This window comes from Colobus angolensis, unplaced genomic scaffold, assembly GCF_000951035.1.
Source record: "Colobus angolensis palliatus isolate OR3802 unplaced genomic scaffold, Cang.pa_1.0 Scaffold104, whole genome shotgun sequence".
Lineage (NCBI taxonomy): Eukaryota > Metazoa > Chordata > Mammalia > Primates > Cercopithecidae > Colobus > Colobus angolensis.
The window spans coordinates 8990940-9018454 of record NW_012111364.1 but is presented as its reverse complement, the minus strand read 5'-3'; the positions used below and the strand labels follow the sequence as shown (position 1 = coordinate 9018454).

At 38.1% G+C, this 27515-nt stretch overlaps 1 protein-coding gene across 5 annotated transcripts in view; it reads left to right on the top strand.

The window, feature by feature from the left end:
• Positions 1–27515, top strand: part of UMAD1 (UBAP1-MVB12-associated (UMA) domain containing 1) — a 239401-nt gene that overhangs the window by 146886 nt on the left and 65000 nt on the right. For all 5 annotated transcript variants that reach the window (XM_011943102.1, XM_011943112.1, XM_011943128.1 and 2 more), the window contains one exon: positions 15355–15428. In XM_011943102.1, coding sequence (XP_011798492.1) covers positions 15355–15428 — 74 coding nt within the window. The remainder of the gene's footprint in view (positions 1–15354; positions 15429–27515) is intronic.

The following is a 27515-nucleotide window of genomic DNA, read 5'->3' as shown; positions in this document are numbered from 1 at the left end:
ACTGTAATCTTTATTGTTATTATAATTTACATTATTACCAACTAAATTTATTATCAGTTTAGTGGAGAAGAGAAATACTTTGCTCTTGCCGTAGATTGAAAGATATTCCCTGTTGCCACCATGCTGTGGTTTCCAGATGCCTTGCTCTCACTGGGATTGATGTGCTTTCTCACAGGGTGAAGAGAGAACCTTGACAGCCATAGGAGGAGGAAGGTTTGCCTCATTTTAAGTCAGGATGTGGTTAAAGCTTGGGAGTGGGAGAAGAGAAGGGATTTGACTGAGACAAGTTGATTTGAGTGAAGCTGCTACTCTTAGACAGCTTTGCATAAAACAGCTGGTTAGTTAATATGTTTCTCTTTTTTTCCATGCTAGTCCTCCAAGCCTTAAAACAAGTTATTAGAGATTAGAATTTTTAAAATATGTTTTTCCAATCAGGCACGTGTCCAATTGAATTCTAATTTCACTAAACCTGCCCCCTAGAAAACTGCTGAACTTGTTTGAAAACACTGAGTCATGATGATATAAATATATGATGGGGATTTAATGAAGTAAGTCTAATTTCAAGAATATCTAATTTATGAAACCAAGCAGTACTGTGGAATTTGGTGGTAATTAGAAATATAGGTTTAACATATATAAACCACATATGATTTTCATAATTTTAAAAGAGTAAATGTTTTTACTCTTTAGCCAGTGTTGATATTAGTGATTCCTTCTTTACAAACTGAAATGACTCCAGATTTTTTAAAACAGTACTGTTACTTTTAGAGGAATTTAAAAAATATTGCAAATGTGTTGCCATGTATTTCTAATATAGTACTGCTTTGGAAAAATAGGTGTTTTAAATTAATCAAATATATATTAGTAAACTTTAAAATACAGCATCGAATACAGTATGATAAATAAAATTACTTTCTCAGAATTCCTTTGGAGTCTCAGCCAACTTTTCTGTTTCATGTAATTTACCTCAAACTCCATTGTAACTATGCAGAACCCAGTAAAATCTCTTCTCTTTCTCCTTTCTCCCATATTCTCTTCTCCACAGAATACCAGAGACCTATCGGTTTTCGTAATGCAGCTTCAAAGTCCCCATTGACTCCTTGCCCTGTTCCTTCTACCCTTGCAAACTTCTGGGAAGTATTTGCAAGTATCTTATAGCTAAGCTACCGTGTCCTTATTGTAGAAATCCTTTCCAAACTTCACATTAGAATTGTGGTTGTAAATCTCTCCTTAAGCCTTTTGTTCGGCTTCTGCCTTTCACCCACGTCAAAGTGCTATTAATAAACTTTTACCAAAGTGTATCCTCTTAAATTTACTTCATGTAACCCATAGTTTCATCAGAAACTTAAATTTTTCTGAGACCATTGCCACCCTCCTCTTGACCATCCCGTGTTTGCCATAATGCACCAGTCAGGAAACAGCCATTTAGTCAGAGCCTACTTGGTGCCAGTCACTTTACCAGATGCTGAGAATACTGTGGCAAATAAACACGTTATTGTCCTTGTGGAACTGATAGTTTAGTGGGAACAACAACTTTTAAATAAGGGATTGCATGTAATTAAGTGATTGCATATGTGTGAAGTGCTTTGGAGAAGAAGGAGAACATATAACTTGTAAAGCAGACATGAGTTTTATTGGGGGTAGTTTTGAGGTAGTTGTGTTGAAGCTGAAGCATGAAGACTGAGTATATATTGTTAGCTAGTTGAAATCTAGGTTGGGGAATATTTTAGGCTAAGAGTGGTCCCTTCTCTTTCTATCATCACATTTCACTCTGTTATCAAGCAGGTTCTCATACTATTTATTCTCATACTATTTAGCCGTGCCACTTGCTCACTCTCACCCAGTGCTGCTTCATTCTTAATGAGCTCTTGCTTTTATACCTTTCTATATTTGTGATTTTGTATTATCAGCTTATTTTGGAATTCCTGAGGTCAGAGTTTTCAAGCTGTTAGATTAGGATCTACCAGTAGCAGGCTCTCAATGTCGGATTGTCCACTGCCTCCTACCTGGTGACTCTCCTTTTCCTTCTCTCAACTCCTCAGATTTTCTGTGCTTTCTACAGGAAGCAAAGCCAGCAGTCAGTAAAGGGGTTGGGGAGTTGGTGGGGTTGGGGACTTAGAATATTTGTCGATACCAAACCTCTCCCCACCAAACACTTGAATTTCATTTTCAGCAACCTCCTCTTCCCATTCTAGTGACATCAAGACTTAAGAAGATTGAAAAATGTCCCATCTTCAGAGGAAATCTAGGTATTTTGCTCTAGATCATTAAAGGATATAATATTAGCCCTGAAATTCTCCATAATCTGTAATTGTGCTTCATCTGTTACCTAATACTTTATATTTTAAATTTCTTCATTTACTTAAAAATTTCTATTTTTGTAACCAACAGTTACAGTTTTTTTAGAGTAGAGCATACTGATATGCAGTATCACTAACACTATCAGTACTGGTGATATACATACAAGCAAACTTGCAGATATACATCGACAGAAACAACATTATTGTAGTAGTACAAAGTGGTCAAAGTGTGTTCCTCTGATACTGGTTATTATTTTCTTGCTGCAAGGCATAGTAGCTGGGCAGGTGGTTAAACTATTTCTTGTAGCCAGGTGGTGAGGCCTTTTATTGAGCCATAACCAATTCTATAGCAGAGAGAAAAAAAACACATTTCCCTCACATGACTTTCCTTTTCCCTTTAAATACCTATTTATTAAAATCACAATGTGAATGTGGAATAGAGACTTATAACATCTGTATGAAAACAATTGTTAGAACAAAACTAAAACAAATTGAAAAAGTACCAATTTATTGTTTTAAATCGAGAAAAACATCTTATTTCTTAAATTTTTTATTTACTTGTAATAGAATCAATGTTATATTTGCCATCTTAAACTATTTTTGAGTGTATAGTTTATTTGTGATAAGTTCATTCGCATTATTGTACAACAGATCTCTAGAACTAAAACTAAAACTGTACTCATTGAACGAAACGCCCCTTCTCCCCTCCCCACAGACCCTGGAAACCACCATTCTGTTTTCTGTCTCTATGAATCTGACTCTTTTAGGTATCTCGTATGAGTAGAATCATACAGTATTTGTCTTGTGACTGGCTTATTTTACTTAACGGTGTCTTCAAGCTTCATCCATGTTGTAGCATGTATCAATTTCCCTTTGAAGCTAAATAATATTCCATTATATGTTTATACTACATTTTTTAATTCATTCATCTGTCAGTGAAGACTAGGGTTGCTTCCACCATTGGCTGTTGTGTGTGGTGCTACTGTGAACATGGGTGTATGTTCAAATATCTCTTTGAGACTCTGCTTTCAATTCCTTTGGGAACATTTACTTAGTGAGCCTCAATCTTCATACGGAGTTATTTATTCTTTACATATTTGAACAATGTGGGAGGAATTGATGAACGGAAAGAGGAGACAGTGACTGTAAAAAGTAGGCAGATAATAGTCTGTCCACTGTTTAAGGCTCTGTCTGCTTCAGTGTTTCTCAAAGTGTTGTTCATGTACCACTTGCATTAGAATATCTGGGAAATTTTTTTTTTTTTTTTTTTTGAGGCAGAGTCTCGCTCTGTCGCCCGGACTGGAGTGCAGTGGCCGGATCTCAGCTCACTGCAAGCTCCGCCTCCTGGGTTTACGCCATTCTCCCGCCTCAGCCTCCCGAGTAGCTGGGACTACAGGCGCCCGCCACCTCGCCCGGCTAGATTTTTGTATTTTTAGTAGAGACGGGGTTTCACCGTGTTAGCCAGGATGGTCTCGATCTCCTGACCTCGTGATCCTCCCGTCTCGGCCTCCCAAAGTGCTGGGATTACAGGCTTGAGCCACCGCGCCCGGCCTGAATATCTGGGAAATTTTGATTCTTAGGCCTTTCATCAGACTTTTCAAGTCAGACTCTTGTGATACTCAGGAATTTGCACCCCAGGGGATTCTTATGTACACCGAAATGTGAGATGCACTGCCCTGCTGGCAACTAGACAGCCCAGGATTTATCTATGTTTATGCAGATAAAAATCCTGTTCCCTGCTACTAATAGCGCCTTGCTTTTGGAGGTCATATCCATCCCATGCCAGCCTATGATTTTCACTTTATTCTGTCTGCATATTGTAGCCCAACTAAAGTCTCATGAATATAGTAAAGGAGGGCAGCCTGGAGTTTGCAGCCCTAAACTTGGATTCAGGCCCATTCAGGCCCTTCTTCTCAGGCTCCTAATGGTGATTCACTATTGCTGTGTGTCTGCTTCTAATCAGTGGGCCAGTGAACAGGTTAGAACTTCCCCGCTCTGGCCTTGTAGTGTTTAGGCTTACCTGAGTTCTTAAAGGGACCAAATCTCTTTCCTGATATGAACATATTAAGTATAGCATAGCAAATTGTGATCCTAATTAGGGCAGTAATTTCTCACGTTCATCTTGTATAGCTGAATGACATATGTGATAGCTTTAATAAAACCAACCAGCTTCTGCATTTTGAAACTGAACTCTGTCTTCATCTAGTTATCACGTTGTGCTATCTCTAACATGTGTTCTTTGCTTCTGATTATTACATGATCTGTGATTTGCAAGTGACTTTTTTCCTTTTTTTCTTTTTTTGATACAGAATCTCGCTTGCTCTGCTGTCCAGGCTGGAGTGCAGTGGCACGATCTCGGCTCACTGCAACCTCCGCCTCCTGGGCTCAAACAATCCTCCTGCCTCAGCCCCCAAGTAGCTGGGACCACAGGCCCACACCACCATGCGTGGCTAATTTTTGTATTTTTTGTAGACATGGGGTTTTCCCATGTTGGCCAGGTTGGTCTCGAACTCCCCACCTCAGGTAATCTACCCGTCTCAGCCTCCCAAAGTACTGGGATTACAGGCGACAGTCACCGTGCCCAGCTAGAGCATATTTTATTTTCTATTTACATATTTAGGCTTTAAGCTATACACACTAGAAGTTCTTTTTTATGGCAGTCCTGTTTGTTCTCAGCAGAGCCTGTAGAGCCTGTTGTCAGTGGAATGCTGAGAACAGCCCTTTGTAGAGTTTTCTATTGGCAGTATTTTGGGATTCAGGCTGAGGAATGGTTGACCCAACTTACGCTTCGAGCAGTATATAAATTTACTCTGACATGGGAAATATATTAGCAGCAACAACAAAAAACCTTTCAAGATGCAGATTTGTACAGCATAATACAATATTGTACAAATGCACATATACAAAATTAATTTGGCCTTTTCAGTTTCTAGTCTTCCAGCCTAAAAGTAAGAATTGTTTTTAACAAAGCATTAAATGGCTAAATTGATGTTTTGGTGTTCCTTCAAGATCTTCCAGAAAAATTATTACCCCATAGCTACAAAGTAACAAGACTCAGAACTAAGGACATCAGGGAAGCCCAAGACAAGTTAATTAAGAGCAGGAGGGTAAGACTGACCCGTGGTTATGACCTCATTTAGATTTGTTGGTGTTCTTACTTTCCAGATTAAGCATACTTAACTATTCAGTGTGACCCAATGCTTTTAAAGTAGTAAGCATGTTTTTGAGCTGTATGATTTGAACAGCAATCACATTTAAAATCTAACATGGTGCCTAAAAGTTGTATGGAAATATGTATGAAAATTCACACTAATATCTTTTAATGTAGACTACCTGTTCTGGTGAACCCTTAGTTTGAAACTTTCTTTATATTTTACAATCATTTATCGTTCTTTTTATTAGCTCTTAGTGAGTAGTGTATGCAGCATTTTCTTACTGTCCTTCTCCCACCTACAGTCAAATCAACAGATGTTTATTGAGCATTCACTTTGCATGTGCCAGTTCTTTCCTTTACCAATTTTGGGTGTTAATAATTTTGGTATGCTAATTTATTACATGCTCTGTGCCATTTTAATTTGCTTTTCTTTAATTCACAGTCAGCTTGAACCCTTTCCTATATTTGTTTGCTAACTGCATTCCTTCCTCTATGGCTTAGCTGTTCCTATTCTTGGCTCATTTTCCTTTGAGGTTATAACAGTTGTCAACAGAATCCTGACCAGGCTCCTGGGCAAGCCATGTCTTAACCAATTAGTACTTTTGTTTTCTCTCCATTCCTTTTTTCTTCATTATGGTGGAAAACAGACAGGGATTAAATGGACAGAATTAGAAAAAGTAGGAGGGGAAACTAAACTGAATTAGAAGAGATTTAAATGTAGTGTGTTTAAAACTGAATTGGATAACTTAACTCAAGCTTTGATAAGTAATGGGAAGCACCATGATATTATGGAATAATTTGTCACTGTCAACAGACTTGGGTTTTAGTACCAGGTCTGCCTCTGTTAAATGAATGCAATAAAGCCTACCTCACAACACTGCCAGAGCATTTAATAAGATTACATGTAAGGGCCTAGTCCTCTTATCCTCTCTGTCTTAGTTTGTTTGGGCTGCTATAACAAAATACCACTAACTATGTGTCTTAGAAACAACAGAAATTTATTTCTCGCAGTTCTGAAAGCTGAGAAGTCCAAGATCAAGATGCTGGCAGGTTTGGAGTCTGATGAGGGCCTGCTTTTTGGTTTGTAGAAGACATCTTCTTGCTGCATTTTCACAAGGCAGAAGGGGACAACTCAGCTCTCTTCAGCCCCTTATAAGGGCACTAATCATGCTCATGAGGGCTCCACCCTCATGACCTCCCAAAGGCCCCACCTCTTACTACCAACACATTGGGGATTAGGTTTCAGCATATGAATTTTGTGGGGGTCGGGAAGGACACACACATTCAGTCCATAGATTCTCCGATGCTAAACGAGCATATCACTAATTGCTACATGCAAAGACAGAATAGCAGCCAAAACCAAGACCTTACCCCGGCTTCCCATCCTTCTCTGCAATTAGTGTCTAATATGTTTTCCCATTTAATCTTTATAACAGCCTTAGTATGTACCATTATTCCCATTTTTCAGATGAGGAAATTGAGGCACTGAGAAGTAACTTGTACAAGGCCATAGATTTGGTAAAGGATTTGGGTAGAGTTCTGTCAGATTTCAAAGCCATTCTTTTTTCACATTGCCAGGCTGCCTAGAATAATGAGTATGACTGAAGAATGAAAAGGAGTTAATGGTGTGGCCATTCCCCTGTTCTTTCCACTGCTTCACTTGGTGAATGACTAATAGGCAAACACTCCCAGAGGGTATTTGCATTTTAAAAGCGAGCTCATTAATCCTAATGAATCTCTAATTGGTGGAATTTGTGGGGGAGATATTTTTAAGTACTGGGGCTTTCTCCTGTGTCTTCAAGGTGCCTGGCTATCTTTTTCTTCTTTATAGATTATCAACTATTCTGGAATCAGAATCGTGTAGCAGAATGCAGTCACATACTGCTAGTCTGCCACAAATGCATTAACAGGGAGTCATGAATTAAAAGGGAGCCATGAAAAAATATTGAAAGGAAAAAAATGTGAGTAACATTGTCTAAAATGAATGTCCAAAAGCAAATAAATTTGGCCATATAGAGGGTCTTCCGAAGAGTCAGATGAAAGAATATATTTTATAACCAAATTTAACTTTAGAAATATTATATCAGCATTTCTCATGGTGCATTAATGAAGCTCTGCAAGATGTTTAATAGGTGTCAGATGAATAAAATGGCTCCACAGTCAAATACACTTTGAAAAAAAAAAATTTTTTTTAAGTTTCTTTACTGCAGAATTTCCTAGATACTAAAGTGCATTAGGAAATCAGCTGGAAGAGAACTTGCATTCTGAAGGTTTTTCTCATATTTTTGACCATAGAAATATTTTTTTCCATGTGAACCCCTTGGAACCAGTGTTTGGTAGATTGCGTTCTCAGATACAGAGTTCTAGATAAATCACCTTTAAAGAAAAGAAAAACAGTTTTCTGTATTCACAGCCCTTTGTATGCAGGCAGGCTCCAACCCAGTCCACAGTGGCGCATTTCCAGTCTTGTTGGGCTCAAGGGCATGGCAGTAATAACAGTCCTCTTCCCCACATGAGATCTGGCCAATTGAGGCGGGGAAAAGGAACAGATGGAGACCAAACTCTCAACTTTATTGCCTATAAAGCTGATGTTGAAGAATGTGGCTTATAACAGGGAGCAAAAGGGCTTCCTAATCTGAATCCCAGAATTAGATTGAGTGTGTAAACCAAAAGTAAGATCCCAAACCCCCACAACAGACTGAACGGACCCCCTCTGGGCCTGAAAAACTGAATTCCCGATTATGACAGGAAGGGAGGTTGGAGATCTTGTTATATCCCCTCCCTTTTGGAGTTTAGGAGCAACTGACTAGCATTAAGGTTAAAAGAGAGGTTATAAGACTGACAACACAGACTCATTGTAGCAATAAGATACCAAATTCCAACCTGACACTGGTGTAGGACCTCATGACAGATAGCAGACCCTGAAGGAAATAAAAATATTTTACCCTAGAATATATTTCCTTGACATATTTTGAAATGGCCCTGTAAAGCTGTCTTTTATGGGGAAAATTGCATCTGTAGAGAATCTCCTTCCCTTTCTAGATCTTTCCCAGATCTAGGAGAGATTAAATGAAAGGCTGACACCTTTAAGGTCTGAAGAGAGACATTTAGGATATTCTCTATAGGGCTGTTACCTGAAGGCGTCATCTGCTTAACAAGAACCTTGGCTTCCACAATGCCCTTTTTCTTAACTCAAGCATTTGCTTCTAGTCTTTAGACAAAGCTGAACTCCTTCCACCAACTGCCAATCAGAAAATCTTTGAATCCAACTATGACTTGTAAGAATCCCCTACTTTGAGATGTCCCATCTTTTTAGGCTGAACCAATGTATGCCTTACATGTATTGATTTACGTCTTTGCCTGTAATTTCTTTCTCTCTAAAATAGATAAAACCAAAGTGTAACCTGACCACCTCAGGCACACTTTCTCAGGACCTCCTGAGACTGTTTCCTGGGTCACGGACACACACATTGGATCCGAATAAACCTCTCCAAACATTTTACAGAGCTTGGCTTTTTTGTCAGCTAGTTCCACTCAGTTACAAAATATGCTGAGCTGGCCAAGCTTTTCCCCAAGTGGGAGGGTGTTTCTGTGGAGGATCAGAGCAGACAGCAACATGCTGCCTGTGTTCCTTGATTCTTAAGAGAGGGAAGAAGAAGTTACTGGAAAGGAATCCTGGTCCTGGGGAGGGTTCTTAGATCTGCAAGAAAGAATTTTGGGTGAGTCCACAGAGTGAAGAAAGAAACTTTATTAAGCAAGTAAAGGAATAAAGGAATGGCTGCCCCATAGGCAGAGCCGCTGCAAGGGCTGCTGGTTGGCTATTTTTATGGTTGTTTCTTGATTATATGCTAAACAAGGATGGATTATTCATGAGTTTTTAAGGAAAGGGGCAGGGATTTCCCAGAACCTAGAGTTTCTCTTCCTTTTAGACCTTATAGGGTAACTTGTGGATGTTGCCATGGCATTTGTAAACTGTCATGATGCTGGTGGGAGTATTGTTCAGCATGCCAATACATTATAATTAGCATGCAATGAACATTGAGGATGACCAGGGGCCACTTTCATCACCATTTTGGTTTTGGCTACCTTCTTTACTGCATCCTCATTTATCAGCAGGGTGTTTGTGATATTTATCTTGTGACCTCATATCCCATCCTGTGACTAAGAATGTCTAACCTCCTGGGGATGTGGCCCAGCAGGTCTAAGCCTCATTTTATCCAGATCCTATTCAAGATAGAATCACGGGTTCAAAAGCCTCTGACAAGGGGACAGAACCACTTGTGGCCAAGTCCTCCCAAATGCAACAGCTACTGGACAGTAGAGTGGAGAAAGGCCTGGGGTGAATGTTAATGGAATTTCCTCCATGTTTAAGGAAGCATAAGGGAAGTGACCTCACAGGGTTAACAGGAATTCTGAACAGAAATATATATATCTATATATAAGCATTCTTCAGGCTGTACTTTGACCCATTTCTTTCTTTTTCTTTCTTTCTTTTTTTTTTTTTTTTTGAGATGGAGTTTCCCTCTTGCCCCAGACTGGAGTGTAATGGCATGATCTCGGCTCACCACAACCTCCGCCTCCTGGGTTCAAGTGATTCTCCTGCCTCAGCCCCCTGAGTAGCTGGGATTACAGGCATGTGCTACCACACCCGGCTAAATTTGCATTTTTATTAGGACAGACTTTCTCCATGTTGGTCAGGCTGATTTCAAACTCCCGACCTCAGGTGATCTGCCCCCCTCAGCCTCCCAAAGTATTGAGATTACAGGCGTGAGCCACCATGCCCGGCCGACCCATTTCTTTGTAACCAAAATTTATGTAACACCAGATACTGACCATTTGTATCCCCATTGTTCCTATAGATAGGATTCTGGTTTTCGTTCAAGATAGTATCCCTGACACCAGAATCATAAGCTCTTGTTAAAGAATTACTTAAGCAGATCCTGGATTCTAGTGGAACAACTAACACCAACCAGTTCAAAGACCCCCACAGAGGAACCAAATCAGCAAGAGAATACCATTTCTTCATCTCCCTGCCCCATGACTTCACCCTGTAATTTTCAACCAATCAGTGGTCTCCACACTTGGGCCCACTCCGAAACCCTCAAACTCCTCTGGGGGACAGATATGAGGTTTCTTCATGTCTCCTCATTCAGTTGTCCTAAGATTAAAGTCCTTTTACTGCTGTAGCCCAGTGTCTCAGTGTATTAGTCTGTTTGTGTTGCTATAAAGGAATACCTGAGAAGGGTAATTTATAAAGAAAAGAGATTTATTTTGCCTCAGGGTTCTGCAGGCTCTACAGGAAGCATGATGCTGGCAAATGCTTCTGGTCAGGGCCCCGGGAAGCTTACAATCATGGCAGAAGGTGAAGGGAAACCAGTGTGTCACATGGCAAGAGTGGAAGCAAGAGAGATGCCAAACTCTTAAACAACCAACTGTCATATGGACTAATAGAGTGAGAATTCATTACCACAGGGAAGGCGCTTCATGAGGGATCTGTGCCCATGGCCCAGACACCTCCCAGCAGGCCCACCTGCAACATTGGAGATTACATTGCAACATGAGATTTGGAGGAGACACACATCCAAATCATACCACTCAGTGTACTGACTTACCACATGCATGGGCAGTGAACCTATTATGGTTACGTAAGGAGTGGGAACCTGGGAACCGAGTGTCTGCCCCATCACCCACCCGCCATCAACCACTTCAGACAAGCCTCCTCTGGGTGACCTAAGTAGGCATTTGGTTCCTCTCCCATCACTGGAAATTTCTGTCCTTTCCAATTTCCTTTATACATATGCTCACTCTTCAGCATAATTTCTCACCTCAACCATCTTCACCCAGTAGAATGGGATCATGATGATACTCTAATGACCATTCCTTTCTCACCTCCTTATATAGCTAAAACATCATCCAACAGTTTTTTTTTTTTTTTTTTTTTCTTGAGACGGGGTCTCGCTCTGTTGCCCAGGCTGGAGTGCAGTGGTATGATCTTGGCTCACTGCAACCTCTGCCTTCCAGGTTCAAGCAAATCTCCTGCCTCAGCCTCTCCAGTATCTAGGGTTACAGGCACGTGCCACCACACCCAGCTAATTTTTGTCTTTTTGTTAGAGATGATTTCACCATGTTGGCCAGGCTGGTCTTGAACTCCAGACCTCAAGTGATCCGCCTGCCTCAGCCTCCGAAAGTGCTGAGATTATAGGCGTGAGCCACCACGCCTGGCCATCATTCAACTTTTTATCCCAGAAAAGGTGGAAGGCATATATTTCTCTAAAACAGACTGGAAAACTACAGGCTGCCACTTGTTTTGGTAAACAAAATTTTATTGGAACACAGCCACACTCATTAGTTTACATATTTTCTATGGCTGCTTGTGACTACAATGGTAGAGTTGTGAAGTTGTGACAGAGACCTTATGGCCTGCAAAGACTAAAATGTTTACTATCTGACCCTTTACAAAATTGGCCAACCCCTCATCTAAAATATAGATGAATTTCATGTCAGTCCTTTAAGTTCTGAAAACGCTTCATTAGTATGTATATGTAGCCTTTATCATTTAAAGGCTCTAATAAAAACTACATTTGAAACAAAATTGCATGGCTGCACTATAGGGACAACTTTTGCGTCTTATAAAATTGTTTCTAGCCTTAAAAACTTCTTGAAAAATATAAAGGGAATTGTGTGTTTGCTTTGAAGGACCAGAAGGAAGAATAAAGTCTTACACCAGTCAGAAGTATTTGATTTCACCATTGAAAAGGGAAGAAAACAGATAATCTATGGGGCCTATGGAAGCAAAAAGGAGAAATGAAAGCTGTCTGCAGGACAAGAAGGCACAAGATCCTGCCTTCAGCGCTCCCTGTCAGAGCCTTTGGCTCCTCTCTTCACACCCTGTTCCCTAACTCAGAGTCTAGTTTTCTCCCACCTTGGCCCGCATGCACTGAAACTGTTCACCAGACCACAGAATCCCCAGAGATGTCAAGAGACTGGGTTCTGCTCCCACTGTGACTGCTTTCTATGTGGGATTCCTTGGGCAGGTCACTGAGTGCCTTTGCTGCTTAGGTTTCACTCTTTTGTAAATTGGGGGTGGGCAGAGTTACCTTCCTGTGCTTGCCCAACAGTAATCAAATGTGATGTTTTTTAAAAGCCTATGTGAAAGGTAAGGTGTTATGAAATTGTCATTGTTTTTGTTTTTGTTAAAATGTCTGAGTTGCAAATGAAATTTTTTAATCCAATATATAAATTAGAGTTAACTGATATTGGAAAACTTAAGTACCTTATTTCATATTTCTCATATCCATTTTTGCTTATTTTTTAATAGTATTTAACTTTTATATGGATTAGAGAAAATAGAGAAAATAACTGAATTTTTACCATAATAAAATAATTCTTTAATGGGTGGAAAAAATTTCAAAAATTATATTTCATTGTGATCCATTCTTTTCTGTTTGTTGTTTGTTCAGCTTTCATTTTTATGCCTTTGTTTACAGAGAAACAATCTTACAGATGGCAATTTCCTTGTAATCAGTTATTGTCCTATCTGAGTCATTGCGAGACATGGCATTTCAGTAAATAGTGATTCAGCAATTGCTTCCAGGCAGATGTGTTGTGTGAAGTTAAGAACACTGGCTGATAACCTTTCTGGGTTTTTCAAGCAGTAGGGAGAAAGTTTTGTGTAGAGACACACCTTGGAATCAGAAAATGGCAAAGGAAGCACAGACTTTGTGCTGCATGATTTTAACCAAATACAGTGTTTGTGTGATTATGGATGAACAGTAATCTTTTTAAAAGATAAATAATATTTCTTCGAGTAAAGGACCTTTTATAGTGAGTATTTTCTTAGAAACATCATGCATGTGCATTGTTAAACACAACTTTGACCTTGTTGTACAGACATGTGTATTATTTTGACCACTCAGGTTCCTGTGGTCTCATGCCTATAACTAAGCAAACCAAACTCCTCATGCATTGGTTTCTTCAATGTAAATTGGAGGTTCTCTTATCCCTCACTTTCAGAGATGGGGGATTTCTTTTGCTTCACAAATATGTTTTTACAAACATGTATGCTCAAATATAGTTTTTATTGTGTATCATAAAGTCTTATCTTGTCACTGTTTTTTCCTGAGATGGAGTTTCTCAGTCGTTGCCCAGGTTGGAGTGCAATGGCGCAATCTCGGGTCACTGCAACCTCCGCCTCCTGGATTCAAGCGATTCTCCTGCCTCAGCCTCCTGAATAGCTGGGATTACAGGCATGCGCCACCATGCCTAGCTAATTTTGTATTTTTTGTAGAGACGGGGTTTCACCATGTTGGTCAGGCTGGTCTTGATCTCCTGACCTCAAGTGATCCACCCACCTTGGCCTCCCAAAGTGGTGGGATTACGGACGTGAGCCACCATGCCTGGCCTTGTCACAGTTTTACCATGAACTACAAAAAGAAGTTCACTAATTTATTAAGCTAATATTTATTGAACACCTATTGTGTGCTGGGCCCTGCCCAACAGTAATAATGTTGCACAAAACAGAGAACAAAGTAATAGGGTGGAATATGCATTGTAAACATTTTGCGGGTTAATTTATCTTAAATAAATAAGCTACCAATTTTGTTATTGTTTCATGATTTTATAATTTAACAGGCTTATATATTTTTTATTACTTTAATCACACTTTTTAAAAAATTGCAATAGGTTTTGGGTGAACAGATGATGTTTGGTTACAGGAATAAGTTCTTTAGTGGTGATATCTGAGATTTTGGTGCACCCATCACCCGAGCAGCGTACACTGTACCCAAAGTGTAGTCTTTTATCCCTCACCCCCCCACCAACCCTTTCCCCTGAGTCCCCAAAGTCCAATGTATCATTCTTATCAACAGGCTTATATTTAATCCTTTACAATTTTCATGAGACTCTTCCTTGACTATAGCCATTAGTAAACTAAACTTTTGTATTGCATATGGAGAAGTTAAGCTTAGACAAGATTTTCATACTTCATCTCCAGTCAAGACTCATGACTTTTCCTTACATTAACAAATGTCTAACCATTAGTGTCAGCTAAGCCATCATCCATTTCTTTGGTAATCTTTCCTGCTGTGGACATTCCTAAGATGGCCCAATTTTATAGAAAAAGCAATTTACAAATTGCTAAATTAGCATCTGATTATGCTTCAAAGAAGTAGGCTAATAGGTAGTCTCTATCATGTATTGATCACAAACCATTAGTGATAATTAATAAATTAAAATGGGCCAGTTATTAAATTCTGCTTATACTTACCCAAGTGTGTTTGTGTCTATCCTATGTCCTTCAAGCCAGCCTACTCATCAACTTCATTTAGTAATGTAACCAAGCCAGGCACTAGCCTTAGGAATCAGAGTATTAAGTGAAAGCTAGTTTATGCATTTGTTCATTATTCTTTCCTGCTGTAAGGATTATCTGTCATCTGGTTAATTATTACATATAAACATACACATCTACTTCAAGGCAAATCCACAGACACACAAACACTTACAAAGAGTAAGCCTAATGGAAAACTAACTTGGAGGACAGTTACCCACATCATAAAGACTTTTTATTTCAACATAATTTGCCTTAAGTCATAAGCTTTCCAAGTTTATTTGAAATATGACTTGATTTATAAAATATGAATTTATTTGATTTTTCTAGAGTAAATCTATATAAAACAGGATACATTTAGGTTGTGTGTATATGTATTTATTGATGATATATGAGACCTGTTTATAAGTACTGTTCTTAAAAAGTTAGCATGTTTACTTTGAAATAAGGGAAATAGTGGTTTCTTCCATGATGTGAAACATGTAATAACAAAAGATACTTCAAACAAAGAGCAGGTAGTTTGGCCTCAGTAATATGGTCAAGTTTTAAAAATCTATATGTATTTTACTTCATAGGAGATACAACAAATGAGCAAAGAACGGCAGCAAGAGGCAAAACTTCAGACGTAGAAGCCAGCCAACCTTTGGAGGTAAGTGAAATAGGGTAAGTCCTTTTCGGTGAAACTGAAGGAGTCACTATGATTACACATGCCTCCGAGGATAAATAGTAACTTCTGCTCTTGCTATGCCATAGGTGCCTGAATACAGGGAAACAAGTGGTCTGCTGAAAGTCAGTGGATAGCAGTACAGGGAGTGCCTTCCCAAGTGCTAAACTTTTTAAGTGCTGGAAATGAAAACTTTCTGTTAAAACAAAACAAAACAGAAATCAAGTCCTTAAGTTAAAACATTTAAACTATTTTTAATTGAGTGATTATTTACTAATACATTTCAATAAATAGGCAGTACATAAACTTGTAGAGAAAGGCTTACAAATAATCCATTCAGCCGGGCGCAGTGGCTCATGCCTGTAATTCCAGCACTTTGGGAGGCCGAGGCGGGCAGGTCAAGAGATTGAGACCATCCTGGTCAACATGGTGAAACCCCGTCTCTACTGAAAATATAAAAATTAGCTGGGCATGGTGGCATGTGCCTGTCGTCCCAGCCACTCGGGAGGCTGAGGCAGGAGACTCGCTTGAGCCTGGGAGGCAGAGGTTGCAGTGAGCCCAGATCACGCCACTGCACTCTGGCCTGGCGATGGAGCAAGACTCCGTCTCAAAAGAAAAAATACATTCAAAACTCCATTGCCTTACTAGTTCCAGCATCAAAGTACACTCCTTGAAAGTATTCTGTAGAAAAACTAGGATATCTGTTCTTTTTCACATGGGAAAACTATTTGCTGTCTAAGAGTATGCATGAAAATGTAGTTAGGATACTTTTGAATACTATATAGAAATATACTAACATTATTTAATCACCAAAATTATCATCTTTAAGACTTAAGGGGAATGTTAAGTACTAGGGTGGAAGGATTATCTTGAAATTTGAAACTTTCTACATGGTGACACACCTCTGCCTGTATTCTAGCTGTAGCACATGAGGGTATTGCTGCATACAACTAGAGAGAGGTCAGGGACCTGGCCAGTGTGATTCACCATGGTTCCTTAATGCCTAGCCCACAGTAGGTAGTTGAAAAGATTTGTTAAATGAATAAGTTAGTACAATCATGAGATTATAAGTAGAGAGTAATATATTTTTAAGAGATACTTTTATTTTTTATATTTATATTTTTCACCATGAACAAATATTTTACAATCGAGGAAAAATCATCTTATTTAAAACATCTTATTTAAAGATGTGATATAGGAAGTAAATTCATGAGGAGGAAGAAAATCGTCTTTCTCATGAAACTATGCATTCATTCTTTCAACTTATGCATGCAACAAGTATTTATTACTCTGACTGCACTCAAGATACTGTGCATGGAGCTGAATATATAATAGTGAAAGTAAGATACAAGGACAAAGAAAAATGTCCAGCTTATATGTTGAAGCAACTTGATCTCTTTCATTTATTCAAACATTTGGTGAGGCTGGGCATAGTGGCCCATACCTGTGGTCCCAGTGCTTTGGGAGGCCAAGGAAAGAGGATTGCTTGAGGCTAGGAGTTTGAGACCAGCCTGGGCAACACTGAGAGACTCATCTCTACAAAAAAATTTAAAAATTAGCTGGGCGTGGTAGCGCACGCCTGTAGTCCCCGCTACTCAAAAGACTGAGGTGGGAGAATTGCTTGAGCCCAGGAATTCAAGGCTGCCAGCCTGGGCAGCAGAAACATGTAGTGAGTGCTGACCATAAGTAGCATCTCTGATAGGAAATAAAAGTTGATATGTTTGGGATTTGGGTAATAACTACCAGGATGGTTCAAAAATCATCCACGATTACTTGAGTTTAGTTGCTTATTGTCTTCTTTTATATGGGCTGCTACAGCAAAATACCATAAATTGGATACCTTATGAACAACAGAAATTTATTTCTTTAGTTCTGGAGGCTGGAAAGGCTAAGGTCAAGGTGCTGGAAGATTTGTGTTTGGTGAGGGCCCATTTTTTTTTGGTTTGCACTCTGGCTGTGTCCTCACATGATAAAGGGAGAACTCTAGTTTCTTCAGCCCCTTATAAGGGCACTAATCCCATTAATGCGGGCTCTCCCCTGCCACCCCCTAATACAGTTGCCTTGGGGATTAGGTTTCAACATGTGAATTTTGGAGGGACACAAAGCATTCAGACCATAGCACTTAGTTGTGTGATTCATTGGAAATGTCTGCAGAACTTGACTATTTTTCAAAGTTGATTCATTGATAGAAGGAATTCCAAGACTAATTCTTAAGGAAAGACGCTTTTAAGGTTACAATCCACAGAGCTTTGAAACAAACTCATTATTGTGCTACTTTCTAGTCTCTCTATTAATATAGTCAATTGTTAATCATCAAGGCTGGATGTATATACTCATGCAGTAACAGATACTTCAAAAGTGTCTTCTATTCAAGTAATGGCTGGGCAAAGAGAGGACAGTGTTTGCTATCAGAGAGCTCACTAATGTAGGAAAAAAGAAAAGTGGAGTGGGAGACTATAAATGAGACCTCAGGGTTAAATCGCAATGCAAGAGGAAAATAATAAAATACTTTAAGAGACTATATATGTTTTGCCACAGAAAAGCCAGACAGTAATTTACCTTGACAGTAAGCATCTAACATGGGATTTGTTATTCCTCCCCTTTAAAATACAAAAACGAGGCCGGGCACGGTGGCTTACACCTGTAATCCCAACACTTTGGGAGGCTGAGGCAGCCAGATCACGAGGTCAGGAGATCAAGACCATTCTGGCTAACATGGTGAAACCCTGTCTCCACTAAAAATACAAAAAATTAGCCGGGTGTGGTGGCCTGTGCCACCTACTATAGTCCCAGCTACTTGGGAGGCTGATGCATGAGAATTGCTTGAACCCGGGAGGCGGGGGTTGCAGTGAGCTGAGATCGCGCCACTGCACTCCAGCCTGGGCAACAGAGCTGGACTCCATCTCAAAAAAACAAAACAAAACAAAAAGTGAAAACACTGCTGAACACTCTCTACCCTTCATTTACTTCCTTGATATAGTAAAAATGAGTCTTATCCAGCCTCCTAGATTTAAATTCTGTGTAGAAGTTGATGACTCCTAAAACATGTCTCTACCTGGATCTCTCCCCTGAGTTCTAGACTCTATACCCAGCTGCCTATGTAACATTTCACTTACAAATTTCTACACAGTTCAGCCTTTCATTAACCATGGAAGAACTATTGATACCTGGCCCCACCACCCTGAAGCCTCTCTGTGCCCAAGTTTTAATCATCCCTGTTTAATATCACCACCCTCTATCTATATAGTGATTTAGAACCAAACCCCCTTAGGTACCCTTGGCTCCTCTCTTTCCCTCACACTGCACATCCAGTCTATCAGCAAGTCCTGCCATCTTGCCCTCTATATCCGGAATGTGACTGCTTCTCAACATCATCACTGTTAGAACAGTCTAAGCCACTCCTTTTACCAGGCCCCCATTCTTTCTCCTTCAGCCCATTCTCCACGTAGCAGACAGAAATACGGCAGATCACATCACTCCTTGGGTTAAAAGCTTTGACTATCTGCTATAACTAGAATAAATGCTAAGCTCATTGCAGTGGGCTACAAGGAACTCCATACTCTCTCTAATCTCATTTTTCTCCCCATTCCCATCCCCATCCACCAGCCGCCTGCACCTGCCGTTCTGTCTCTAGATGATATTAAGCCCTGGCCTATCTCAGGCTTTGTATTTGCTAGTCCTTTTTTTAACCAGAGCTTCACTTGGCTTCCTCCTTATCATTCAAGTGTCACTTTTCATGACTACCTCAGCTAATGTGTCCCTCCCCCCAGTCACTGTCACATAACTCTGTCTTATTTTCTTCATCACACTTATCACTATCTCGGATTATTCATTTGCTATCTGCTTCTCCTGACTAGAATAAAAACAGACGTTGTATGTCTAGAATAGTGTCTGGTACACAAAAGTTACCCATTAAACACTTGCTAACTGATCATCTAGATTTTATTTAATGTCTTCGTCCATCTGCCAGGTTAAAGGCCTAAATGTCATTTTTGGCTCCTTCTCCTCACCCCCTCATTAAATCTATAACCAAGTCCTAATGTTTCTGCCTACCAAATACCTTCCAAATGCAGTTTCTCCTACAGCAACTAGGTCCTCATCTGTTCACTAGACTATTATTAGATGAGAAGTTTCTTCCCCAAATATCTTTCTAAAAAAGAACTGCGGGTTTTTTATTTACTTCCGTGCTCCCCCCTAAAATCCCTTGAAACCTGCACAATGAAGCTTAAACCTTGAACCCTGTTCTAATGTCACTTCCTTTGTGAACCCTTTTCTCTGCTCCCCCAGCCAGAGACAACCCCAATGTCCTCTTAATGCTTATATTGTCTTTTATGAGTTCACTGTAGTGCAAGTTTCTGAAAGACAGGGGCTATAGCTTAATTAGCTTTATGACCTCAGCAACTATCACACTGTTAGACATATGTGATGTAACATAAATGCCCTGCCAATGATTTCTGGATAGATAAATCAAAAATAAATAATCCACTTATATTTTTTAAATTCTGTTTTCTACTTTACATGATAAACACACAGTTATATCTTTTCTCACACACAAAAAATTTTTCTTGCATTCCTTTGGAGTTACCCATTAAAAAATCTGTTAATTTACATTATTTTTGGCACTCTTATTACATTAGCAGGGAAAAGTTTAATACCTTCAGTTAGTTTTAAATACATATATATACATCTGATTAAGATATCAAACTATTGTGCTAACTGGAAAAATTCTAATTATTTTAATTTGTAATGACTATATAAGCAATGTTGAAATACTCTGTATAATGAGAACATAATTAGTAAATTAGCATGGATTCCATAAAGCTTAAAAATAACATTTGTAGTTGCCAAAATATAACTCACTTTTCTAAGAACCCTTTGGAGAAGGTGGCTTTTAGTATACCAAAAGAAGTTTCTTTTGGCAAGTTCAGATAAACATATAGATTGCCTCTTAGTTTCAAGGGATTGTGTTAGACATGGGGGTAGGGAGGATACAAAGATATGTAAGACTCAGTGACTCTGACTTATTGATGCAGGAATTCTCGATCTATTCATGGAAAATTTAACAAATCACTATACTGTAAAGTGAAATAAAATAAGTTCCTTATGCTTCATAACTACAAAGGTAGCTGTGAGATTTCGATGGAAGAAGGATATTGTCCGGGGGAGTGAAAAAAGGCATCATGCATTAGATGAGCTTTGAACTATGAATAATTTTGTCTACTTATATGATTAATTTTTTATGATTAAGAAGTTCCTGGGAAATGAAATTCTTCATTAAGAACATTTTAGAAATACAGAAGCAAATCCTAATGTGAAATTGCTTTACACACATGAATCTCAATAACTGGTAATAAGGGGTTAAAAAATGAATGTAGCCTGGCCTATGCTACACTGTAATTTTAATGACAGTTAAAATATTTGTTAAGTGTCTGTGATATTTTTCGTTACACTTTATAGCCCAAGTATATTTTAAAACTGTGTTCTCTATTCAAGTACATCTCTCAACATTATGGAAATTCTAACACTTACATGGAATAGAATTTAAAAAATAAGATCTGGTTTGGGCATCAAGTAGGTTAGTTTTTACAGAGTTAGATTATGGGATATTTTAGCACATTTACACAAATGATTGTCTATGGAAAACAGTGTATTTGTAATAAGTAATTTGAGGGACTTTGCAGTTCATGAAAGTGATGATAATACAGCATTCACTCCAGAAAAATCCTAAGTTTTCAGTACTTCCTGAAATACTGTTTGTCTCTTCTTCACTCTCCCTCTTTAAGTAGTTTTGAATTTCTCTCAATAATAAATTAATTAATACTGCATCTACATCATAGTTTCCTATGTATCATCCTAAGATATTATCACCTAAAATAGGGTAACTTTAGGAGACATGTCACTAAACTATCTAATCATCAAAATGTGATTTTTACTAAGTTATGCATTACTCTGTGTTTCAAGAGTCATTTGTAACTTTTAACAAAGTTCACCATGTTTTTGGTATGGAGAGAGTGAACGTGTATAAATCCATGTTTGGGCTTATTAAAATTAATATCATTTGACTCTAATATTCGAGGGAAGAGTTACGATTCGAACTAATTATCCAATTAAAGGATTAGCCACATCCTTTTCGTTCTTCTTTTTTCCTTCTTGCCCTTCTGGGTAAATTTTGATAGTGAGTTGTAATGATGTTGCATCTGTTTGTACTGTGTTCTACTAGTCTTGGAGCCTGTAACTTACAGCTCAGGGAGATAAACCTGTAGGGCCCAGTTTTGAGTTTTTGCCATTATGACTCATCTCTTAAGAGAATAAACATTACATGTAAGCAAGTAGTCATTCTTTTTAAATTTGTAGTCTTGGAAAGTGTTTTATATTGTGAAAACTGGAACCATATTAGCTAATAATTTACCAGCGGACCTGTTCTTTTTGGCTTTTATGTGTATTTTGGGAGTTGAGAATGTGTTATCTTTAGTTTTTAATATAACTATGTCTAATTTTGGTGACTGAATTTTAATCTAGTTTTAGCTGATATTTTTAGGTTGTTTATTTTAAGTGTTGGTCGAACTTAAATTTCTTATATTTGTAACTGCAGTTTTTTAAAAATTTGAACTTATTTTTGATCTCAAAGACTGAGGAATATTTTTATTTACTTATTTTTATTTACTTAGTGGCTTAAAGATAATAAAATACAAAAACAAGCCAATAAAATGCTCCCCACAAAACCATAATTCCATTTGTATATTTGTCTTGAGTGATAACGAATTCACATATGCATATGGAGACACATATAAAATAATAACTAACAGATGGTAGAGCTGCAAAGTAGGATTTATAAAGATTATTATCAGCTGGTGGTACTGAGATGCTCCTGTGGTTATACTGACAGAAGACACAAAAATTATTTATATTAAGAAACTGGCACTAACATCTCCCCTCAACTTCTGTTAGCCAAAATAACTTATTGCATATTTAATATAAATTTCTTAATGAAGAGATAAAACAATCTTATGGCAAATTTGTACTAGCAAATTTAATAGAGTTGCGAAAATAGTAATTAAGGTAGTAGCAATAACAATAAAAACTGTTTTGCTAAAATTGTTAGGGACATGATATTTCTAGTAGGTAAAGGAAGGATTTAAGGGACTTTGTTTATTCAGGTAATTTCAAACGCACTTCTCAATTTAGTACACAGTGGTCACTTTGGAATATATTGTACAGTTGTAAACAAAAGCTTGAGTTCTTTTGAGCTAGGTATGGAAGCTGCATTGTATATGAAGCTGCATTATAGATTTCATAGTTCAGTAATTTAGGAAAAAGTTGATTCTTTTGTTCAATCCTTTTTAAAACTTTTATTTTGAATGGACAAGTGATAATTGCATATATTTATGGGGTACAGTGTGATGTTTTGATACATGCTTACAAGGTGAAATGATTAAATCAGGCTAATTAACAAGTCTATCACCTTACATGCTTATCTTTTTTTGTGGTAAAGACATTTAAAATCTCTTTTAGCAATTTTGAGTATACAGTGTATTATTATTTATTAAAGTTACCATTCTGTGCATTAGATTACTAAAGCTTATTCTTCCTGTCTTACTGAAACTTTATCCCCTTTGATCAACATCTTCCCTTTCCCTACCTACTCCTTTCCCTCAGCCTAAAATTTGATTTTCTGAAAAAGGTATGAGATTCACGTTTTAATAAAACGTGTTCGCTTTTCTTCTGATATGTTTTCATATATCCATTTTATCTTTCATAGAGCTATAGGAGCCTTCAGATTCTGTAGGGACCCGTTTCCTTGTTGCTTTTATTTCAGATAGTTATTGAAATGAATGAAAATATCCTTGAGCTTTGTGAATCCCATGTGATACAGACTTTGGTTACTACTCCTTAAAGAATGGAATAAGATTACTGTATTAAAAACTGGGTTTTGTGTAGAAAGGAATTGGGGGCTCAAAGTGTAGAAAAAAGGAGACTGGAGGGGGAGATTTTCAAGAACAATTTCAAATATAGCAACAATTCTTCTGGAGGATGCCAGGATTTCAGTTTTAAGAATTTTTTAGCACAACATGGTATATAATACGTATATTAATTTAAAGATCGGAGGTACAAAGATGATTATGAAACTCTTTACTCTCACAAGATATTCATAGTCCAAATACAAATATAATGGATATTGCTACTGAAGGCAGTTTAAATTGTTACAACCACTTTTGGAAGGCATTTTGGCATTAAGAGCCATAAAGATGTTAATATACTTTGACAGCAATTCCACTTTTAGGATTCTGTTCTGAGAAAATAATCTTTTAAATCCACAAGTTTTATGCTCAAAAAAGATGGCATATTCAGTCAGTGCAATATTTTTCAGTTTTTATAAATGATACTGATGATGAGTTTTCAATAAAATGTACAGATATAGTACTTAGTTTTATAATTTTAGTTAAAATGCAGTGTACAAAATTGTATACACAGTATGATTGCTGCTATATAAAAACTATGCCGAAAAAGATGATGTAATACATAAAAACAGTAAGAGTAGTTACATTTGGGATGATAGCTATATAGGTTAAATCATTCTTTCCAGTGTTCTGATCTTCCAATTTGTCTATAATGAATGTATCTTATATTTTAAATGATAGTAATGTTGGTGATGAGGAAACAACATATTCACTCAGTCTTAGTTTTTGCTTAATAGAAGAAATATTTTGTATGATAGTAAAACAGTGAAACAGTCACTCTATTGAGAATGATCATGAAGGCGATATGTTGGCACTTTCCTCCCTTGACTCATTTAGGTTTAAGGTTTCTTAATTAGTTGATCACTGAGTACCGCATCTGATCACGATTTGTCAAAACATCTGTCCCCTGACACCCAGGGACCTTTCCAGCAGGGAGAAGAGTGAGGTGATTTGGGACGTTATTCTTCCTATCTCTTTGGAAATCACATGGCCCAAACTTTTCTCATTAATCAACCTGTCGATGTCATTGAATCACTTATAAAGGCCTATTTTCCCCTACAAAAGTGTATGGGTTACTGGCTTGGATATATATTTGTCTAAACATCTCACTTCTTTCTTTTTATCTGTGATGCTGAAACTCCTAATTTAAACATATGAATTTCTAGCTTTATGATAATTAGTTGATGAGAACATAATTTTATCAAAGAATTGCCAGGATTTTTGTTCATTCTTTGTTTTTCCTAATATAAAACCCTTTCTAATTTCTGATTTCTTTGGGATATGAAGCATAGTTAGATTCTTGCACTGTGTCATTTGAACAGATAAATTTTTTTTTTTTTTTTTTGAGACGGAGTCTCGCTCTGCCGCCCAGGCTGGAGTGCAGTGGCCGGATCTCAGCTCACTGCAAGCTCCGCCTCCCGGGTTTTACGCCATTCTCCTGCCTCAGCCTCCCGAGTAGCTGGGACTACAGGCGCCCGCCACCTCGCCCGGCTAGTTTTTTGTATTTTTTAGTAGAGATGGGGTTTCACCGTGTTAGCCAGGATGGTCTGGATCTCCTGACCTCGTGATCCGCTCACCTCGGCCTCCCAAAGTGCTGGGATAAATTTAATTCTTTGACGTGTTTATCCTCTTACGCAGCATACCTTTTGGTAAGAAGATTTTGTAGAATGCATTTCTCCAAACTTTATTTTCATCTGAATTGCTGCGTCATATCACAAAATAGAAAGTGCACTTTTGTTGGACTCCTTTGCTCACTAAGTATGATTTAGGATATGTTGCTAAGATTTCTTCAACTTCAATTCTTAGTCCATGAAGTCAGTGAATTAGATGCAATGTTTGAGCGCCCTCCCTGCCCGGAAGTCATGGCTGTTTACTTCTTTGGAAAGTGAATTGGGATTTTGCCACAAAATGCCAACCTTTAAAATAATGCTTTGATAGGGGAGAAAGGGAGATGGGAATCTGCTGCTTAATGAAGAGATTTTAGGCATTGATTAATCAAGCTTTATAGCCTGTTGGGTGGGGAAAGTTCAATGGTCCTTGCAGGTAAATTGTCAGGCTGCAAAAATTACTTCAAAGATTCTTGCTCTTGCTAAGCATGTTTGTCTTAGGAAATGATAAATTTGGTAGAGAACAATTAAAAATGCTCACCTTGTTATTTCTTCTAGTCTATAATCTTGACTTATTTTACAGTAAGATTAGCATAGGTTGTTCACCCAAAACACTGCCAAGATAAACTTACAGCCTGCTTCTCAAAGTTTGTGAAGGTCTTTTTTGTAACTTCAAATTTGTACATTTTTGTTACCACTATGTCTGTATCCTAACTTCACTTTTGCTGGAAAAATTATAATTGAAAAGTCATAGATTCTGGTGCTTTCTTCTGGCTTGCATTGGGGTTAACTAGCACAGTGAAACATAATGTTCATTCACCCTAGCCAATGAGGCCAAACCATGTGAGGTGTATGAGAGCAACCCTGTTTCCATCCAAACTGCACATATGGTGTGGGTAAGCCAGTAATGTGAGTTTTATGCAATGTTTCTGCTCATGTACACAGTCTGTTGCTCAGCACCAATTATTCCCTGCCAGAAACCCGCTAACCTGCTGCTTTTGTAGCTCTGCTTGATGAAGTTAGGTAGCTTAAAATGACCACAATGATATTTATTTAACTTTAGCAATCTTTGTTTGTTAAAGTTATGTAACTTTAAGTGCCCAACACATCTGTTGATTGATCACAATTGATTGCAATTAGAATCAAAGAACTGGAACATTGTTACTGCAGTTTCGTGGAGGTACACATGTGTTAATTATATATATTTAGAAGGAGGAATCAAAATGTGGAAATGCTAGCTTTTTGTTTATCAAATCTAGTTTTCTGTCTTCAACTCAGATATTCTTATTTAAAAAACCATATATAATACTCTGTTTATACTTTGGTAGTCACCTTGTTGTCATTGTTTCCAGTTTCTACTTTTATAGCTTTAAAAACCATAAAATCAGCAGGGTGAGAGGTCCATGTTGGGAGAACAACTGTTCCCTATTTCACGCAGCCATCTTTTTTTTTTTTTTATTTTTTTTCCAAATTCTCTGTTTTTTAATTAGTAGCAAATGGTCCTTATTTTGGCCTCCTTTGGTTTATATTACCATTGTAACTTCTTGAGACTATAGGAAGTTTAAGTTAAAGGGCAGCCGTTTTTATGATGTCTTCCCACCACTAGAGATTCCGTCTTGAAGGATAAATTTCATCTGAATCTTTAGGCAGTGGAAAAGTAACATGCAGGTATGTACCTGGTCTAACTGACGTTATCTGAATATTCCGCTTTGTACCTACTGAGGATTCTTTTTGTGAACATCCCTACATGAGTGCACCAGCATGAATACATAGAAAAAAAAATTATACTTTAGTTAAGCTTAGTAAAATTTACATAGATTTTACATTTCTCTCCAGGCGTAGCCAGCCCCATTCCTTACTGTGTGCCAGGTTTCTTTGTTTTTAATGAACATCTGTGTTCTTTCTACCCTATTCAAGAATTGAGATTAATTTTCGTCTGTACAAGGCTATGTGATAACTACTTTGGAGATGTTATACTCTTTGGAAAATACCTTTCACACATCACCTTTTAAATTAGTTAAGAAATTATTGTGGGTGTGAATTTATAAACTTTCTCTGATACTGGTTACGTAATAGAAAGATGTATGTATTAGAACCTCCTAATATAAAAGCTAAAAGCTATAATTGTTTTTAAAGTAACAGCAATCCACATTTTTTTCTGCCTTTTTTTATTTTTTGAGGCAGAGTCTCACTGTGTCGCCCAAGCTGGAGTGCAATGATGCGATCTTGGCTCACTGCAACCTCTGCCTCCTGAGTTCAAGCAATTCTCCTGCCTCAACCTCCCAAGTAGCTGGGACTACAGGCATGCGCCACCATGCCTAGCTAATTTTTGTATTTTTTAGTAAAGATAGGGTTTCACCATATCGGCCAGGCTGGTCTGGAACTCCTGACCTCGTGATTCGCCTGCCTCGGCCTCCCAAAGTGCTGGGATTACAGGCATGAGTGACCGTGCCCAGTCCCTTTTTCTGCCTTTTTATGCCACTTGCAGAGGGAGAAAAGATAGGTGT